This window comes from Astyanax mexicanus, unplaced genomic scaffold (assembly GCF_023375975.1).
Source record: "Astyanax mexicanus isolate ESR-SI-001 unplaced genomic scaffold, AstMex3_surface scaffold_57, whole genome shotgun sequence".
In the NCBI taxonomy this organism is placed as follows: Eukaryota; Metazoa; Chordata; class Actinopteri; order Characiformes; family Acestrorhamphidae; genus Astyanax; species Astyanax mexicanus.
The window spans coordinates 67965-89622 of NW_026040067.1; the positions used below are offsets into that span (position 1 = coordinate 67965).

The 21658-nt window shown below is 35.7% G+C and overlaps 1 protein-coding gene across 1 annotated transcript in view; it reads left to right on the forward strand.

Annotated features, from left to right (window-relative positions):
• The window catches only part of LOC111190037 (NACHT, LRR and PYD domains-containing protein 6-like), an 81378-nt gene that overhangs the window by 46790 nt on the left and 12930 nt on the right, over positions 1-21658 (forward strand). Inside the window, exons 6-9 of the mRNA XM_049474130.1 lie at positions 18030-18137; positions 18271-18384; positions 21075-21123; positions 21417-21606. Coding sequence (XP_049330087.1) covers positions 18030-18137; positions 18271-18384; positions 21075-21123; positions 21417-21606 — 461 coding nt within the window. The remainder of the gene's footprint in view (positions 1-18029; positions 18138-18270; positions 18385-21074; positions 21124-21416; positions 21607-21658) is intronic.

Here is a 21658-nt window from a genome sequence, read left to right on the forward strand (position 1 = left end):
CAGCTAAGCTAACGGAAATATAGCCAGTTAAGCTAAGGGAAAGATATCCAGCTAAGCTAACGGAAATATAGCCAGTTAAGCTAAGGGAAAGATATCCAGCTAAGCTAACGGAAATATAGCCAGTTAAGCTAAGGGAAAGCTATCCAGCTAAGCTAAGGGAAAGATAGCCAGTTAAGCTAAGGGAAAGATATCATTTTAAAAAGTTTTGGTATTTTTGTGAACCTGATATCCTGATATCGGCCACCTCACATGTTTATAGAATGTAACTACCAGTCACACACAGTGACTGTAAAGGCTATTTATGTTTCACCATGAATAGCCTGAAGAAATTCAAATTCAAATTCAAACTATCACTATATAAGAATCACTGTAATCAAATACAGTCTGCAAATTTCTCTAAAATTAAGCATTGTACATGAAAAGACACTAACAGATGTAGTATTTACCTGACTGCATTCTCATATCTCTATATTATTATTTTAAGAGGCCGTGAGAAGATCAATCATGCCATCACCAAAGGATGCAGAGATCGAGCAGGTTGCAAAGGTTTGGCTTTGGAATTCACGGGACCGTTCAGGTGGACGGAAGCATCGTCTCATGCAGTCTCTTCAAAAAAATAGTTAATTTATGATCTATGCTATATTAATGCATAAACAATATTCATTTTTGATATTATGATTAACTATATCTGTTCTATTTATGTAAAATACATGTGTCTATTTTCTCCTTCATTATTATTGCTGTGAGATAAAAAACTTAATGCAAAAACTAATGTTATATTAAATTTTTTTTTACTGGTTTGATTGGGATGACATTTTGGTTCCAAGTCTACAAGCAAGAGGAATAAAATTAATAATAGAGATCAGGGGTGGGTTTCCTGAAAGCTTCGTAACGCTAAGAACTTTGTTAACTCGTACTTAAGATTGATCGTTAATTAAAGAGTGTTTCCCAAACCCGTGCGTAACTAAAGTACTACGTAAACTCGCTCGCAGATTAACGAGTGCCCTCACCCAGTCCTTATTCTTAACGAGCTTCTTTAAGGGATCTCTACTTGCAGTTCAGCACCTTAAACACCAGGGACCGCCAATTTTGAGGGAGAAAAATTATAATTTCCCTTGTTGAAGCAATTATATTTTGTTACTATTAATTATAACAAATTATATATATATATATATATATATATATATATATATATATATATATATATATATATATATATAATTATTATAATAATTAATATTATATTATATTATATTATATTATATTATATTATTTGACGTGTCTGTGGGTGCTCCGGTTTCCTCCCACAGTCCAAAGCTAATTGGATGTCGGATAAAAATTGCCCCTTAGGTGTGAGTGGATGTGTCTGTGTGTCTGTCTGCCCTGCGATGGATTGGCGGCCTGTCCAGGGTGTATTCTGCCTTCAGCCCGATCCCGGCTGGTATAGACTCCAGCCAGTGAGTGAATGAGTTATATTATATTATATCATATTATATTATAATGCCAACTTTGTCTGTGGCTTGTAGTCTGACTGGGCATACTGGAATTGACCAATCAAACCCATAAATTATTAAAATCCAGATTCCTGTAGATGATGCTCACGGTCTAAGCAAAGCTGCAAAGTCACCAAGTCCGTGGATTCTGTAATCAGGCTGTTACTGTGGAATACACACTTATATACACTTCCCACCAGCCCGGGAATTACAGCACAATACAATATATTTCCATGCTATTGGGAAAATCCCTGGTACTGTAGGTCCGGTGCAGGGGACGCCTGCGGTGTCTTTAATCACACCTACACGTACTGTAAAGGGTATCGGTGAATGTGCAGGTAATATTTAATATTATTCTTTATTTAGATGCTTCTAACCAAGATTGTGGCCGTTCATCTGGGCAAACTCTGGGGTGTGTCAGCTCGCAAATATATAAATACCAGTCAGTTGACACGTCTCATTTAATGTTTTTTTTTTTTTTACATTGTCGATTAATATTAAAACTATGAAAATAATTAATTGACGCATATGGAATTAACAAAAGTTAACAAAAAGGTGCATGGCCTTTACAATCCCCTGACCTAAACCCAACTGAGATGGTGATTTAGGATGAGCTGGAGCTTTACAGAGTGTGTGTGTGTGTGTGTGTGTGTGTATATATATATATATATATATATATACACACACACCGGAACATACGTATATGTATTATTATATTATTTTATATTATTAATAATTATAATAATAATAAATTAATATTATCAATATTACTATTAATAATATTAGTACAATATCTATTAATATAATATATATATATATTAACAATAATAGTTTTAAAAAAGTAAAAAAAGTTTAATTTTTATTAAACATTTATATATAAACATATGACTTATTTATTTAGTCATATGTATCTTTAGGAGTATTTTATTAATGCCAAAGTACATCCTTTTGTAATTTAAATTTCAAAATATGTATAATATTGATGATTACAACACTTTTTTACATTTTTAGGGTGTAATACTGAATAAATACTGCATAATAATCGATATTTGTGGATCGATTGAGCGCGCTGTTTCGGGGGAGGAGTCAACAAAGATGTTCTTTAACCTCCTTTGTTAATTTTCACGTTGCGAAGCTCTTTGGGAAACACTCGCAGAACTGGCTCGTTCTTTACTAATGTCATTTGTTATTGGCTAAGGTTGACTGTTTTCGGGAAACCCACCCCAGAGGCTTTGTTCCAGTAGCAATAATAGTATCAGTTTATTATTCATCTACATCAGTCTAGTGCATTTAAGTATTTATTCAAGAATATGATTTGCTGTTTTTATTGATGTTTATATATATATATATATATATATATATATATATATATTAATTTAAGTTGTATAATTCTTTGTTATTTTGTATTATGTTTGATATTTATATCATACTGTTTATTATAAATACTGTTTTTGCAAATGGAGATATTTATGCAGTACATGTTTATCTACATGCTAAAATATAAATTTATTTATTATTAAGTAATTTACTTAAATAATGTTGTGTGTTGTTTATATTTCATACATGATACTTTGTAATAAATTAATTAATTTACTATACACTTTAAATTGTGTTATTTATTTAATTGTTTTACAGCCAGTTGCAAAAAATGTCAAAGTGCCAATAGCACAGCTTTAAATTTTCTTCCTTGAAAAGTGTTCTCTGTTCAATATTGCACAGTTCTAAACATTTGGGGCCACAATTGGTTTTCCACTGAGGGCATGAGTCAGTGTGTGTGTGTGTGTGTGTGTGTGTGTGTGTGTGTTAGAGCTCTGCAAATCTCTGTTGGCCCAATGGGCCAATGCTTTGGTGTTGATTTTGTATAGAGGAGTAAATCTTCGCTGGCCAAATGTGGGCTGCCTGAAAAGGGCCCACGCCGTGGGGCCGACGCTATACTGGTGAGCAAATCTCCATTGGCCCAATGTGGGCTGCCTGAAATGGGCCGACGCCATGGTGCTGGTGCCGTCCCGATGAGCAAATCTCCGTTGGCCCTAAGTGGGCTGCCCATATGGGGGCGATACTGCACCGACGTGCAAATCCCCAATGGTCCGATTTGGGCTGCCCATATGGGGCCGATGGCGTGGGGCCGATACCGCACCGATGTGCAAATCCCCAATGGCCCGATGTGGGCTGCCCATATGGGGCCGATGGCGTGGGGCCGATACCGCACCAACGTGCAAGTCCCCAATGGCCCGATGTGGGCTGCCCATATGGGGCCGATGGCGTGGGGCCGATACCGCACCGATGTGCAAATCCCCAATGGCCCGATGTGGGCTGCCCATACGGGGCCGATGTGTTGGCCCACATTGGGCCCTCATTGGCCCAGTGTGGGCATGTTTGCTGGGTTAGCATGTTAGTTGCCTGCTAAACTCATGTATACTGTGCTTATTTACTGCTGTGTATTAAGTGTTTATAATATAGCTGCTGATTCCTCCTTTTTTCTTTGTTGTAGACCATAATCAGCTACTTTGAGTTACCCAGCCATGTTCAGCTCTGCATAGATACATTCAGTATCAGTTCTATGCCCTTTGATGTACTGATGAAGCCACCAAGTTATATCAGACTGCTACTGAGGAGCATGGGGCTGGACAGTTACTACCCAGTGTACTAATTTGGAGTTATAGCCAGCCAATGTACCAAACTGTTCTCTAACTACAGTAAAGAAGTTCATTCACTTTTACCCTGACTGTTGTCGTTCCTGGGCCCTAACCAGCCTATCCAGAAAGGTGTCTGTATATTTAATCAGTGAAACAGTCCTTAGGAGTGATATCATCGAGCCTCCACAACAAATTGGTCCTCATATAAGACAAAAGTGAGATTTCATACAACGGCAGTTGACTGTGCTATTAAAAGTTAATACGTATTTGAAATGGTAGGGATGGAGATCAGAACCCACGTGAGGAGATAAGTCTTCCTGTAGCAGCTTATAACAATTAATTCTAATTAATTAATTAATTACTTAATTAATTAACCTATCTGTCCTGTGCTGCAAGATATTCTGATGAGACCTCTACTCAGGGCTTCATCACTGTTTAGACAGAGAACACAGTAGCTGGAAATAAGATGTATTGAAATAATGAATAATTTCTTATTTATATAAAGTTTAGTAGCAGCTAGCCTCCATGCTACAGATAACCCAGTTCTTTTTATTATAATATAGAGTTCAGTTAGATTCAAACTAATACACTTTTATTTACTGTTACTGAGAACACACTGCACGGGTTCTTTAACACAGTTCTTTTTATTATAATATAGAGTTCAGTTAGATTAGAACTAATACACTTTTATTTACTGTTACTGAGAACACACTGCACAGGTTGTTTAACACAGTTCTTTAGTAGAATATAGAGTTCAGTTAGATTAGAACTAATACACTTTTATTTACTGTTACTGAGAACACACTGCACAGGTTATTTAGCACAGTTCTTTAGTAGAATATAGAGTTCAGATAGATTATAACTAATATACTTTTATTTATTGTTACTGAGAAAACACTGCACAGGTTGTTTAACACAGTTATTTAGTAGAATATAGAGTTCAGTTAGATTAGAACTAATATACTTTTATTTACCGTTACTGAGAACACACTGCACGGGTTATTTAACACAGTTCTTTAGTAGAATAAAGAGTTCAGTTCGATTAGAACTAATACACTTTTATTTACTGTTACTGAGAACACACTGCATGGGTTCTTTAACAGGATTTTGGATACTTCCACACACCAGTGTATGTACTGTTTTATGTACTGTGTGTATAGTTTCTGTGTGTGTGTAGTGTTTTTATGAAGTGTCTTTGTGTGTGTGTATGTGTGTGTGTGTGTTTAGAGTGGAACATGGAGGGAAAATCAGAATCAGACCTGGATTAAAAAAATGTAAGTTCCCTTTCACACACACACACACACACACACACACACACACACACACACACACACACACACACACACAAACACACACTACACACACACAGTACATACAAACACACACAAACACACACAAAGACACTACATAACACTACACACAAACACACACACACACAAAGACACTACATAACGCTACACACAAACACACACACACACACACACACACAAACACACAAAAAGACACTACATAACGCTACACACAAACACACACAAACACACAAAGACATTACACACACACAAACACACAACACCCTCTACACACTCTCTTTCTGTATCAGGGCAGTGTGTGTAATGTGTGTTCTTGTGTTCAGACGGCTGTGATTTCACACTGGATCCAAACACAGTAAACCCTCGTCTCTCTCTGAGTGAGGAGAACAGGAGGGTGGAGTGGGGAGAGGAGCTGCAGTCGTATCCTGATCATCCAGAGAGGTTTGATGGGTATCAGCAGGTTCTGAGTAGAGAGGGAGTTACTGGGCGCTGTTACTGGGAGGCTGAGTGGAGCGGGAGAGGAGCTGAAGTAGCTCTGAGTTATAAAACCATCAGCAGGAAAGGATCAGGATCAGACTGTCAGTTTGGAGAGAATATAAACTCCTGGAGTCTGAACTGCTCTGATAACAGTTACTCTGTTCAACACAATAAAAACAGAACTGCTGTCCCCCCTCCTCCCTCTGGCTGTAGGAGAGTAGGAGTGTATGTGGACTGTCCCGCCGGCACTCTGTCCTTCTACAGAGTCTCCACTGATACACCCTCACACACTTACACACACTTACACACACTCTACACCACCTTTACTCAGCCCCTCTATGCAGGGATTGGGGTTTATGGTTATGGATCCTCAGTGCGTCTGTGTGAGATTGAGTAAACCTGTGTGTGATTCAGAGGCTGTTAGGAACACAAGCTGTATAAATACTTTCTAATCTGGTCTAAAGACAGACTTGTTCAAACTGCCTCTTTTATCTACAATTGGTGTATTTTAATATTTAATATATTTCAGATTATTAACATTATTACTGTACATTGTTTGTATATATTATTTTGTATATTTGAGTTTAAAACCATTTTTTCTGTTTTCAAGGCTCCAGACAAAAACTAGTTTAAGGAGCCAAAAAATCAGAGGCCAATATTTTATCGAAGTGCCGAACAATAAAATGCAAACTATTAAGCATTTGGACTTTAACTGCACCTTAAACACTATTCTAGATTAATCCTCCTCTGCCTCTGCCTGAGCCAAAGTCCTCTCACACACTTACGCATTTCAGTGTAAAATGTGAGCACGTGATTTGGAACATCAACTTAAAAACAGTCCAAGTCCTCTCCAAACCATCACTGATTGGAGCTTGATGGAACCTTCCCACTAGACCTCAAACAGCTTGGACTATGTGCCTCTCCACTCTTCCTCCAGACTCTGCTCCCTTGAAGTCAATGCACTCCATGCTTCCCTCTGGTGACAACTTTTATGGAGGTGCAGATTTCATTTTCCAGCAGGACTTGGCACACTGCCCACAGTGCCAAAAGTACCAATTGATCTTATAGGATATTTAACATTTCTGAGACACTGAATTTCATCAACAATAAAAGAAATAAATGCTTAAAATAGATCACTCTGTGTGTAATACACCTATATAACATATGAGTTTCACGTTTTTTCAACTGAATTGATGAAATAAAGTAGCTTTTTAAATAGATTTTAATTAGTTGAGATTTACTTGCAGCCCTAACACACACACACACACACACACACACACACACCACTGCAGTGTTCTCTATACACACTGTGATTCAACGCGAGATGCTCTCCTGTCAGATTCCTGTCACACATTAACCTTATCTTCGTTTCTCTTAAACTGTTCAATAAACTGAGAAAAACACTTATAATTTATGGCTAAATTGATGAGATTAAACAATTTAAAAAGTCTAATTAAATGCTGATCTTTGTGTCAAAACATAGGAATCGACTAAATTAGTTAGATTCCTAGCTTTAGCTAAGCTAGCTACTGAATGTACCCAAAATTTCTGTGACTAAAAATGTTTTTTAAAAAAAGACAATTATTTTAGCTACTATATGTTTTTAAGCTAATTTACCTCTGTAAGAGTAAATTATCCTCAAATGTAACCTCGGTTTAAGATTCTAGTTTTATTGCTTATTAGCGTTATTTAGCTAACAGATTTAATTTTTATTCACACAGTTCTAACTTAATTACTTTTTTTTTTCAAATATTACGCAGATGTTTTTCCTTTAATTCATATATTCTTTTCTCTCCAGTTTCCCTTTGTCAGAAATAAAAGGCAGATATTTTATAATAATTATCTGTTCAGTTCTTTCTTTCCAGCTACTACATGCTACCGTTTATATCATATGGTTCAAGTGGGTAAAGATATCTGTAATTCTGAATACTATCTTGTGCTCTATGGATGTAATTCATTTTAAGTCTTTTGAGTTATTGATTAATTTCTCTCAGATACCTGCATTTATTATTAAGAAGTAACTCCCCATCTACAGCAAGTCATCTAATCTTTTGATATTTTATATTTTTAAATGTTTGAATGGTTTAATTTTGGAAACACAACGATTTATATTTGAAGGAATTAATTTTTTAGTTTAAGACTAACTAATAGAAAAAACACATAACGGCTACCTGGCCACATTATTAGAAACACCTACCTACATTACCTTGTGCTTCCACTTACTGGCCACTTTATAATTAACGTCTGCTTTTTTTGTGCAGTTAGAACTTCACTCAAACACATTCACTCACTGACACAATAACTGCAAGTCTTGTATATTGTAAACGTTCTGTATTATAGGACATCTTTGTACCCATTTTTGTACATTTTGTAGAGATACAATATAAATACAGTTCTGTACATTATATATGTTCAAATACATTTTTATATACAGCTCCTGGTGAAGGAGAGCAGCTTGGTTTCTTTATAAAGTAAGAGCTTGGGTCTCTTTTCCTCCACACATAATTACAGCATTAAAATACACCTCCATCATATCCACAGTTATTCAGGCAACAGAAGCAGAACAGAAGTGTGTCACCCTGATGTCACCCATACCCCGGTTCATCTATTTTTTCCAACCTTTTTAGAAAATATATTGATTTATTTGCATGAGTATCACAAACACTAGCTGTGATAGAGTTGGTAACTCTGGATGTTGAATGCTGATCTGATAGTATCCTACAGACAGGGACTCCGGTCAGAGAGTATGGGCACAGAGAGGTTCTTCCAGCATACTTTATTGATGGGTTGGACAATCGGGTTTGCATTTATTGCTTGTGGATGTGTGGGTATGTGTGTGTGTGTGTGTGTGTGTGTGTGTGTGTGTGTGTGTGTGTGTGTGTGATCTAAAGGAAACAAATACAATACATGGCATTAGGTAAATGAAATGGAGGTAATACAATATAAACAACAATATTAGTTTTACTATGGTAAAATAAAACTACCATTCTGAACACTGAGTACAAAACACTATGCTAAAGGGAAGACTAAGGAGAGTTTAAAGGGATTACATTGTCTCTGGAGTCCTCTAGTGGTAGAACTAGATAATTGCAGTAGCAAAAGTTACCATGTGACCAACAACTGAACAATGGGAACAAAACACAGATTATATCTTAAACATATGATATGTTTCTTCATCAAACAAAGAAGATTGTATAAACAAGGCTACATTTAGCACACAGTGGTGGAAGTTAAGCACTATGGGCCGAAATAAGGTAGCTACTAAATGCAATTAGGTTTAAACTGCACTCAAATGTCACTCAAATAAGGAATGAAAATGTATAAAGATTAAATGCACACTTATAGACTAGTTTTAGCTTAAACTGCAGTGCTACATCTGAAAGGAACTTACATTTTATTCATTAACGCACACAGGGCTGTCCACCATCTCTGTTCACCTGCACAGTGAAGACAATGTGCTTAAAGGGAAGTGACATCACTAACTGTCTCACCCAGAGTGCCTAGGAAAGCTTTCAGAAAAAATAATACACTTTCCGACACTAGCTAAATATTACTCATTAGTCACACACACTGATAAAAAAAGAGAGAAAGAAATGCAGTCTTCAGTATTAACACAGTTGAAAGGGACTCGGATAGACGAAAATGATCCCGCTGGTCATACACAGGGTTTGGGTCCTGGTCAGCACAGTAATTATCTCAGCAAAGTGGCCAAACACACCGTATTTCAGTAATATGAGTAATAGCGGATCACATTATATATATTTCTAAAGGCATAAACCATTCCATAGAGTCTGTGCTCTATTCACTATACGATATGTATAGAAACCATTCCATAATCACTATACAGTATATAGAGGCAGTGCTCTATTCACTATACAGTTATAGAAACCATGACACGTTCACTACAGTTGATAGAGTATGTAGCCTATTCAGAAAATGCCACAGTATACGTATACTGTATAGTGAATAGAGCACTGCCTCTACATGCTGTATAGTAAATAGGACTCAGTCTTTAGTTATTAAGTGACTATTAAATTGTTTCTATATACTGTATAGTGAATAGACCAAATGTTCTATATGCTGAAAAGTGAATAGAGTATTGCATCCATATACTATATAATAATCATGGCATGGTTTCAATAAACTCTATAGTAAATAGAGCACTGACCCTATGTACTGTATAGTCAATAGTGCATTGCCTTTATATACTGTTTAGTGACTGTTATGCTTTATATATACTCTATAGTGAATAGGCCACAGTCTCTATATACTGTATAGTAAATAGGACTCAGTCTTTATTTGCTGTATAGTAACTGCAAAGTGACTGTGGTATGCTTTAAATATACTGTTTAGTGAATAGGGCAAATAATTTATATAATGTATAGTAAGTAGATCACTATTTAATATACAGAAACTGTTGCATAGTCACTATACAGTATATAAAGACTGAGCCCTATTTACTAAACAATATATAGAGACTGTGGCCTATTCATTATACAGACTGCCATATTAACCACCTAATTACAATCTGAGCTAACTGACATGCCAACACAAAACTACATAGCTATCACATAATCTTGGCACAAATGTAAGTTTAATAATGGTGGAATGGGCACTAATTTGCTTCACTAAGCTAACCAACCAAGCTAAGCTCTCAATTTATAACTGCACAGGTTGTGTTTGAAAACAAGAAGATGCCTCAGTCCATAAAAGAACATATCATGTGAGTCCATGTAAGGAGATAAAGAGAAAGAATCAAGGACACAGTGAATCCAATTTCCTTCTCCATGGTTTTAAACCAGATGCTGTATTCTGACGTCCACGTCCCGGGGGGTTAGCCTCTCCTTTCCTCTGTTAATCAGAGAGTGTATTGCAGCTCTAGATCAGCACAGGCTGTGGTTATGATGGATCCACGTACAAGCAGAGAAACAGAGAATGAACAAACAATGCAAATCTGTTTCTTTAAATTATATTTTTTATGACATTATTCTTACTAAAGGTGCTTCAAAAGTCACTTCTAAAAGATAAAAAATCAACTTAATAGTAACAGCATAACAATGAAAACTAACACTAAAACTAAACTAAAATTAATTACTAAAAATAGCTAAAGCTAAAAATTATGTAATGATCTAAAATGAGCAAAGCTGTAAATACTAAAATACCAATTAAATAAGCTCAATTAAGATAAACATGAACAATAAAATGGAAAAATATTACGCACTACCATATAATTGAAAAATACATTCAAATCAATAATATCTTAATAATAATTTAGTTATTTAAAACTTTAAAAAAAATTACAGTAAAAGTAAAATACAATAATTTTCTTTTTTTTAATTAAAAATTAAAAAGAATAGATTATTAGAAATGTTTCAAACGTGTTTCTTTGAAAGATTGCAGAAAATGTTCCTAATGTTTTAACAGAGAAAATGCTACCGTACATTTTTAGTCCTAAAATTGCCTGCTAAAAGCTATTAAAAAGCCATAATTCATGTATTTTATTTAGAGACAATGTTATCATAACATGACTGTTGTTATGCTGATCTATTTCCTTTATACATAGGTTATAATTGTCAAAAACAAAAAGACAAAAAAAGAAAAAAATATGTAATAAAACCGTAATTGTCTGCCAGATTCCCATTATGTCAAAAAGTAAAAAAAAAACACGGTAAAAAGTTTTTTTGACCAGTTTTTATAGTTTAATAACTGATTATTTATTTAATATACAGTGGTATTAGCCAATATAAATATTTTATGTGACATTTAAAGAAAAAACTATACTAAGGGATTAAAAGTTAACTTATAAATAAATGTTTTGTTAAGAGAAAATGTATATTCTTTAATAAATGTATATACATTATCCGTATTGAAAAAAGATTTTAGAGCTTTCTGTTTATTTTGTGTTAAAATGTTTATATTATTATATAAATATACATCAATCACTTATAAATTAAAGGGCATTTATGTTTTAACCACCAGGGGGCAGTAGACTTTAAACGAATTTTACGTAAAATTGGTAAAATATCAGAATTTTACATACGCTAATTTAATTAAAATAACTGCATGAGAATTTAGGGTTTTTAATACTGTAGTAATAAGGGTTGTAAGGATAATTGTGTTACCAAATTATCATACAATATATTATGGAAATGACCTCAATAATATTTCCTGACCTCAGTAGCGCCCACAATATTTTTCTTAATAAAAAGAGCCGATTAAGGTGAATGTATTGGTGTGTTGATATACAGTGATTTTATTTAAGACATTTAAAAGTATTTTTTATGGCTTTATAAACTGTTAGCATCACTTAAAACTGGGAATAAAACTTGATTAAACTAAATTAAATACCCTTGTTCCACACTGATCAGCTCTGAGTTAGACCTTCATGTTCGTACCTACAGCGCGGTCCAGCTCCACTCCTACCCAGATGCCCTGGGCGAACTCCGGGGGCCCACCCACACCTGCTCCCCGGGGGCCATCCAGTCCTGGAGCAGGACTGCGGTCTTACCGGTCTTCTCGGTCAGGTGGTCTTCATCTTCTGGGCTGTGGTCTTCAGGGCTTTTTCTTGTGAAAGGAGCTGTGCTGTGTTCTTACTACTGTTACTGAGATGTTCTGCATTTTATATAAATAATCTCTGGGGTGTTTGTGCTCTTTTAATAATGATATAAAACATTATGTGCTACCAGAACAGGTCTATAAAACCTCTGGAGGTCGTATTATGTTTATTATTATAAAGCAGTAGTTTATATTAGCGCTGCCCTCACGCGCTCTTTATACGCGCTGTGATTCAGCGCGAGACGCTCTCCTGTCAGATTCCTGTCACATTAGCCTGTTAGCAGCTAACAGAGTTAGCAGTGAATTATCTCCGTTTCTCTTAAACTGTTTAATAAACTGAGGAAAACACTAATAATTAATGGGTAAGTTAATGAGATTAAACCATTTTAGATTAAACCAGCCTAAATAAATGCTGGATTTTAGGTGTAAAGTTAGTAACCAGATAAATTAGCTAGCCTCCTAGCGTTAGCTAAGCTAGCTACTGAATGTTTCTGAGGAGAAAGAGCATTTATTAACGGTTTTCTTTTACCAAAAAATAGTTTTTAATGATTTAAACAAAACTAATCGCCACTATTTTGACAATTATTCTTTCTGCTGTCCGGTTTTAAGCTAATTTACCTCTGTAAAAGTAAATTATCCTTAAATTTGACCTCAGCTTATTGTTTGTTAGCGTTATCTAGCTAACAGATTTTAGGTTTATTCACACAGTTCTGACTTAACTTACCTTTTTTTCCAAACATTACTTACACGTTCACTTTTTCTTTTAATTCATATATTCTTTTCTCTCTAGTCTCTCTCAGTCAGAAATAAAAATCTATTTTATAATAATTAGCTGAACCTTTCTGTCTCTCGAGCTATTACATGCTATCTTTTATATGATATGGTTCAAGGTGATAAGGATATCTGTCCTTCTGAATACCATCTTGTTCTCTATAATGGTTGTAATTATTTTAAAGTCTTTATGATTTGTTGAATAGACCAATATTAGTTTTATTTTCCCAGATACCTGCATTTAATATCAAGAAGAAACTCCCCATGCACAGTAGGTCATCTAATATTTTGATATTTGATATTTTGAAATGTTAGTGTGGTTTAATTGTGGGAACACAGTGTTTGATATTTAAATGTATTGTAGTTTATTTAAGTTTAATTTAACAACTAAACAACCCAAATGTTGCCCATCAGCCAGTATTGGTAAATGTCTTGGTTCTAACTACAGCAAATACGTCCTGCAGATAGACTGATCTGTTTTGGTAGCACATAATGGTTTAGCTCATTATTAGAAGAGCACAAACACGCCAGAGATTATTTATATAAAATGCAGAACATCTTAGTAACACTAGATGGAGACAGTGCTCCTTTCTCAGCACAAGAAAAACTGAATACAGTTCCTTTCAGAGGATCATGGTAAAAGGGGAAAATAATAGTGAAATATGTAATGGAATAATCTATAATAGAAGTATATATATAATAAAATAAAAAGTATTTTCTGTGGCTAAAACAAACAGCCTGTTAATTTTAAAATAAAAATAATAAGGAAATTAATTCATTTTAAGATAAATCAAGGTCGCACCACATGACTTTTGTAAGGCCAAAGTTAATTTGTCTGGATGATGACTTCTTTAAAATTTTAATATGAAGGTACGCGTACACAACATTCTTCACATCTTAATGTAATAACAATTACAAGAGATATTTTTATTGTTACGATTTTAAAACTGTCCTGTTGAAAATGTCATGCTAGGTAGTGTATATAAAGCATCAGGCTGGTGGATTAACACAACAGTTTAGATGTAATAAAGAAGACGTTTTTTAGCTGTTTATTGCATCTGAATTTGTATTTAAGTGGTAAATAAAATGATTTGAACCCTATTCAGATAGTTCTAGAGATGATCAGTTATACTGCTCTTCTTCTTCTTCTTTCTTCTTCTTCTGTTAAAGCAGAGATTTTACACTACAGTGATATTTACAGAGCAGCAGGTGTTCTGACAAATTGTGCTACCTTGCCAAACTGTGCTAGTATATATTTAAAGACAGTACTACAAAATGCACCATACTAGAACATTCTCCTGGATTCTCCTGGCAGGAGTGTAGGTAGAATATCTGGACAGTCTAAATCACTGTATCGATGTAAAATTTAGGTTAATAGAGGTGATTGTTGTTTTTTCATTGTTTATAATTATTATTTTTGTTAATTGCCATTTACTTTTATGTAACCCTTAAGCAAATAAGGACAGTGAGCTCAGTCTGTTTAATGCAGCCATGAAAAACAGAATCATCCCGGAAAAACTTTTAAGAATGTGGGTCAGAGAAGCACATTTTATGGTTTGCACAACTCGACAGACCACCCGAACAGGTTTTACAGGTGTGTGGGAGAAACGTCTTGCTCATGAATGTTCAAACATTCCGTTCAGCCGTGAGATATAATTGGCTGACAATGGCGAATAACGAACATTAGCTCCGCCCACACAGAGTCTATTTGCTCTGAGAGAATGGGGTGGGGGACTTAGAGACAGACAGGTGAGACGCAGGTAAAGGAGAAAGTAAAAGTAAGTCCAGTTTCCTCCATTAGAACAGGACAGAAGTCTGGATTCACTCGGTAAGTTCAGAACTGAAGAGAATGTAGAACAGAACCGTGTAGCTTAAAGTCAGAACCGGTTCTAAGGGTTCCTCAGATCCAGAACCGGTTCTTTAAGCTCAGCTCAGTGTCCGATTACACTGGAAGAACCAGGATCAGCATGGAGATCTGAACCGGGCCTGGATCAGACCTGGACCTGGTCTAGATCAGACCGACTGGAGAACAATTAGCTGTAAACTGAAGAGAAATGCGCAGATATATATTGATATTTATTGATCACAATTACAACGTAGTTTATGCTGTTTAAGGCGCATTACTGCTTAATGTGGGCGTTGATCTGTTGGGTAGATAAAAACACGGATCTGCTATAAAGGCGTGTTTATATGTAGTAGCGCTGTTCAACCAGCAGGGGGTGCAACGGAGCTCAAGATCACGTAGAGTGTTAGTGTTTTAATTCCTGCTGTTTTATATTATCCTTAAATTATGTTTCTATTCTAATTCAGCAACATAATAGTAATATTATTAACAATTATAGAACGGTGTGTATATGTTGTGTATATGTTGTTCAATGTAGTAATATTACTAGTAATAATTTAGTTGTAATAATTATAAAAACAGTAAATGTCTCTATAATCTGTAGAATTAATTCTAATGAGGGTAAATTGCACTGTTATGTAACATTCTCTGTTTTGTTTGCTCATCAGGTACTTTTTAATGCAGATCAGACAAAAATGTTGTTATTCTAAGAATAAAGGTTTTATTCTAACAGCTGATCTGTTCTCAGGGGTCTGTGTTGGCAGTGTTCACTGTGTGTGAATGAAAAATAGTAATTGATGGATCTTCAGAACTCCAGCAGTGGAGGAGGACCTCCTCTCCTAAAGTGAGTAAATTAAGTAATGGGTTTAATTTGTAAAGTAATTTTGTATTTAAATGGTTGCAGCTCTAATCCTGGACCTGTGATCTGCATGTTTTACAGTTTTAAAATATTGAGAACAGAGCTTCTCCTGAACCAGAGTCAGAACCATGTGCTGTATTTAACAATCCGGCTTGTTATTCTTATAGTAGAATGTGTTTCTAATCTGTATTTTAAGTAACTATCTGCAGTTGATATCTAATAGTAAATATTAATAATTATTATACCATATTCTAGTGTAAAGTGTAAATATGTTTCCTTCTTGGACAGTAACAGTATTAGGTTGTTGCTGTAGTGTTTTTGTGTTGTTGCTAGGTATGCTGTGGTATAGGGGTGGGTGCTGGGCTGTTTGCAGCTGGCAAGGTTCAGTAACATAATACTAGAACCAGAACAGAGCTGGTCTGGTCAAAGATGGAGGTAAGTGGATCTGGTCCATATTGTTGCACATGTGACAATGTGTTCAAAATCCGGATGGGATTTGTCTGAAGTGCAAGTGGACTCTGGACCAGATCCATTGTAAGAATCCATCTCAGATTTTACCACACGCTGTCTGGGTTTACATTAGCATTAGCACGTAGGAAATTTAAATAAGCACTTCTTTGCTGTGCCGTTAAGGAAACGCCCACTGCCCCAGATTCACAGAACCTCAACCATCGCTTTTAATAAAGTGGAATATTTTTAGACTATGCTTAATATTATAACCTTCATTATCAGCATTACATCCTGCGATTTATATTGAACCTATAGTGACTAAAAGTTAAACATAGTGTTTTATGGATTTGTAAAAAGCTTCTGTTTATTTCAGGATAGAAACTCAGATCAGTTTCTTTAGTGTCCAGTGGGGTGTCCAGATTGGCTGGGTCTTTAACAGTACTTTGAAAAGTTCTATCAACTACAGCAGTGAAAGACAAGATTTTACTTAAAGTTAGGATTCCAGCTGGAGCCCATAAACCACGGTAGGAGAACTTATTTTTATTGTACATGTGCACAGATGTTTGTTTATTACCAGAATCAAATAAGAACCCCAACCAAATTAAGAGTCTTTCACCTGCACAGGCATCCAAAATCTAAAAGTAGTTAAAATAATATTTCTCTCCATCAGTTATCTTTAGTTCAGTTAATGTAATGCTTTCCCATCCTTCCTAATAGTCTAGCCCCGCCCCCTAACCTAATGGAACAAACCATTTTCCCTTTCAACAGGGGAAAAATCGCCAGACTACAAAGATAAAACAGCCCAGCAGCAACACAATAAATTCAATTTACTATAGTGACTGTTTACAGATACTGTTTACTTAGCAAATTAATAAACAGGGCACATTCTCTAACATATACATACCTAACCTAATTACCTTTCACCTGAGGTAGTGGAGGGTTCTCTGGCTTGCCCCAGAGCAAGCTCCACCTGTCAATTACAGTCGGTACAGATTTAAAGGTAATTATAACCGGTAAGTATAAAAAGTAATGTAACACATTCTCACAGGTGACGAGGACCACCCTTTTCTTAATCACAATAATTTACACAAAAATATATTTGATATCAGCTGAGCCTGTAGCATCATTAGCATATGCTAATCTCTGAAACTGCTTTTACTGCAGAACTTCAACTGTAATCTGCAGAATATATTATTATTTGTGTTGGCTTGAATGTACTCATTTGATCTTGCGTAGCTGTATTATTTATGAAAATGGTTTATATGATCTGTGAAGGAACTCCTAGCAGAAATGAGGAAATCCTGATGTGCTGCATTTGTTTAGATCAGAGGACAGTGTTTGGGTATGTTATTTAAAGCTGTGGAATAAAGCTTTAGTAAAGGTAACCTAATCAGGTGATGACACTGTGACATTATAACAAACACAAATATATGCCACAGTATTGTTAAAGAAATTAAAATATGTATATTTATTGGGCGAGTGTTTTTCAGTTTGGGCAGCTGACAGAAAGCTTTGTGTTGCTTCTAGGACGGTTATGAAGAAGTTAGTCTGGAACCTGTAAATTAGTTTTAGTAAAGGAAGTCATTACTTCATAATTTACTCTCATCATGGATCATCATGAAGATCTGTTTACAGGGAGAAGAGAGCAGCATCTCCAGCCCCCAGTGGAGTGTCTATGAAGAGTGACGGGTCCATGCATCATCCTCCAGTGTTCAGCAGTGGAGGAGGAAGCTCTGGGTCTCGGTACATCACTGCACTAAACTACTGTTCTGTTCTGAGAGTGAAGCTCTTCAGTTCCTGATCTTTATTAAAGATGTGCTGTGTGTTGGAGTTCACTGTGTAAATGCTGGAGTTTCTCTGTGTTTAATGTAAACAGAACTAAAACCCAGAGAGGAGCTTCTCCAGAACCCAGCTGTGTTTCTATGAAGAGTGACCAGTCCATGAGCTTCCCTCTTAATTTCAGCAGTGAAGATATGACCTCCGACCCACAGTAAGTAAAACATCAAAGCCTTTTTTACAGATTTTTTGTATAAGTTACTTTTTAATGAATATAGTGTTTAATGTAAACAGAACTGAAACCCAGAGAGGAGCTTCTCCAGAACCCAGCTGTGTTTCTATGAAGAGTGACCAGTCCATGAGCTTCCCTCTTAATTTCAGCAGTGAAGATATGACTTCCGACCCACAGTAAGTAAAACATCCAAGCCTTTTTTTTTTTTTTACAGATTTTTTGTACAAGTTACTTTTTAATGAATATAACACACAAACACACACAGGAGGTCAGTGTGAATTTCTCTGTATGTAATGATCAGTGTACACAGCTGGGTGTGATGGAGAGGCAAGATTTAGATTAGGCTGACTGACCAGAACAATTCAAAGACAATATCAGCTACAGGTTGGAGAATTACACATATATCTATATATTTGGGGTGTGCGATACTCATAAAAAAAGATATCTCGATAATTTCTGTAATTTTGTCAGCAATATAAAAATAAACTATATTTTGCATTATTAAAAAATCTGTATATAAAATTATTATATTGTAAGTAGTATATTTTACTAGCCTGTGCGTCTTAAAAGATAATAATTACTTACTTGTCACGTCTCTAGGATCTCCTCTCACACACCCGAACTCTATTTCCCAAAATCCCACTGGCGATGACGTCACCGTCAGCCGCTCACTCTCACCCAATCGCGTTACGCTCCCCCGTTCAGAGTCACCTGTATTCTAAGAAGTTCCGGTTCATAGTAATTCCATGTTTTGTATATATAGGGTTCTGTTAGCATATGTTCTTCGCGAGGTATTGCCGACTCATGTTGCGTACTGAGCGTTATTCCAAACCCTTTTCTGTCTGCCCTTTTGTTATGACCTTTTTGCCTGTATTACGGATTTTGCCTTTTGTATTTGCCCTCATCGGATTTGTTGTATTATCGGACTGTCTCCTGTGCTACGATTCCTGCTTCCAGTGTGAGTGTTGTTCAACCTGTTCTCTGGCTGTGTTATTCTGTTTACAACTCTGTAAATAAACCTGTCTTTACCTTTTACTCGGCGTGCGTCTATCCTACCTGTCTGGCGTTACATTACTAAATATGTTTATGGAAACAATATATTTTATTTTTTATTAAATTCCTTGAAACAAACAAACATTGAACACACCAGTTCAAATATAAAACAGTGCACATGGTTGTAAACCAGAGTTCTTAATAATGGGTATTGTAATGTAAATAAAAGGATGAGTATTAGATTGGCTACATTAAATTATGTTCATATCAGAGGTATCAATCCAATAAAAATGCTGTTCCCTGGTGCTGGTTGTTCACCTGGGAAGGGGACAACAATTATTGTGCAGTGTGTTATGTCTTGCAGACTAGATCATTTTTTGTTTTATTTTATATGTCAGTATAAATGAGAATATTTTAATGTGCTGAGTAATTGATTTTAACTGAGAGCTTTAGCTGAGGAAAAAACACTAGTGTAGCTCCATATTCCACCTTCAACAACCTGGAAAGAAGAAATGTGCCATCAGTTATTTGTGTGTGTTCATGTGTGTGTGAGTATGAGTATGAGAGAAAGATACTTCAGCACAGTGCCGGTGTGTCATCAGTTTGGAGGAAAATGAAGCGTGAATGAAAGTAGATGGCTTGATGGGTCGCTTGCTGGATTAGCGTCTGTGCTAACTCCCCACACTGATAAACAGTGCAAGTAACCAAGAGCACACTCACTGATAACATCATAGACTTGTCATCTGCCAGTGTAATCGCATGGTTAGCCTATTCTAGCTCACTGCATGGTCATTCTCAATGTTTGCAGTGAAAACGTGGAGTAAAGGCATTTTCATTGTTGTTTTTCCCCCAGTGATTAGCATACTTGATAACGTCAGCTTGCACATCATTAACACAGTAATTAATATATTATCATAGACAATATATATCACACACCCCTAATCTACATATAGAGACAGTAGCTGGATATGTTAGTACTGTTTCACTTCACTTCAAACGCTCTAGTTGTTTCCTTTCTAATTACATTTATATTGTTGCTAATTGGCACTGTTTATCATTTAATTATATGTAATTATTGTTAATTGTAAAACAAATTAATCATTGACACAGTGGTTCAAAGCAACCGTTTTTACACGTGCCTCAAAACTTCAGATAAAGGCTGACATAATTGCAAAAAAACATGCAACAACAAGCAATAGACAACATAAAGTGCAAGAGTGATGACATAAAACTATAACAATAAATAACAATAAATACAAAAGACGAGACAATTTAAAAGACAGGACAGGACAGTGCAGTACCGATACGGTATAATAATGTGTATAGTAAAGTGTATAGTAACGTATAGAACATATATAATCACAGCAGTTACGGAGGTAGAGAGTTTATAGTTTTTGAGAGTGGCAGCAAATATTGCTGATAGGAATAAAGACATTTCAGTCTCTGTGTGCTGAGTGGGTGTGGGTGAAGTTCAGTCTTTGTGTGTTTAAAGGGTGGTGGTGGGGGGGTTCAGTTCAGTTTTGTGTAAGTGTGTTGGGTGAGTGGTGGGTGGGGTGGGGTTCAGCTCTGTCTCTGTGTGTTGAGGAGTCTGATGGATTTTTTTAGTAATTGCAGCATATTTTATTGAAATAATAATTTATTAAGGTGGAATACAGTGTGGATTTTTTTGTTATTCACAGTAAGAAGAAAATAAACAATTACAGGGAAAAACTGGACCACATATTCAAGGTTAGTTCTAAACCAAATATTTGGTGGAGATCTCCCTGATTTATTTTACATTTAATTTTAATTTCGCTTTTAAAATTTTGTAATCATAACCATAATTTATTCACCTGTAGTTTCTGTATAACTGTAATAATGTTAATATTGATACTATATGATGCTGCTCAGTAACATGATGTTTAAATTATTTTACACACCAGATCATCCATAACTTCTTTCCTCCTCAGATCAGTGTCATTATCCCTCTCTCTTTGTACTGTAACAGCTTTAGTGATTCTCTGATGTTTGTTATTAATCAGGAGCTGCAGCAGAAGTTTTTCTCTCTAGTGAAGAACGAGCTGAACACATTCAAGAAGCTCCTGAGTCCAGATTACCCAGCATGCTCTGAGAGAGAGGAGGAGGATGATCAGAGGGAGGGGGTGCTGATGATCACACTGCACATCCTGAGGAACATGAAGCAGACAGACCTCGCTAACACACTAGAGAGCAGTAAGAGTTCTGGGTCATGACCATGGGTACCAACTTAAAGTGCTAATTTATT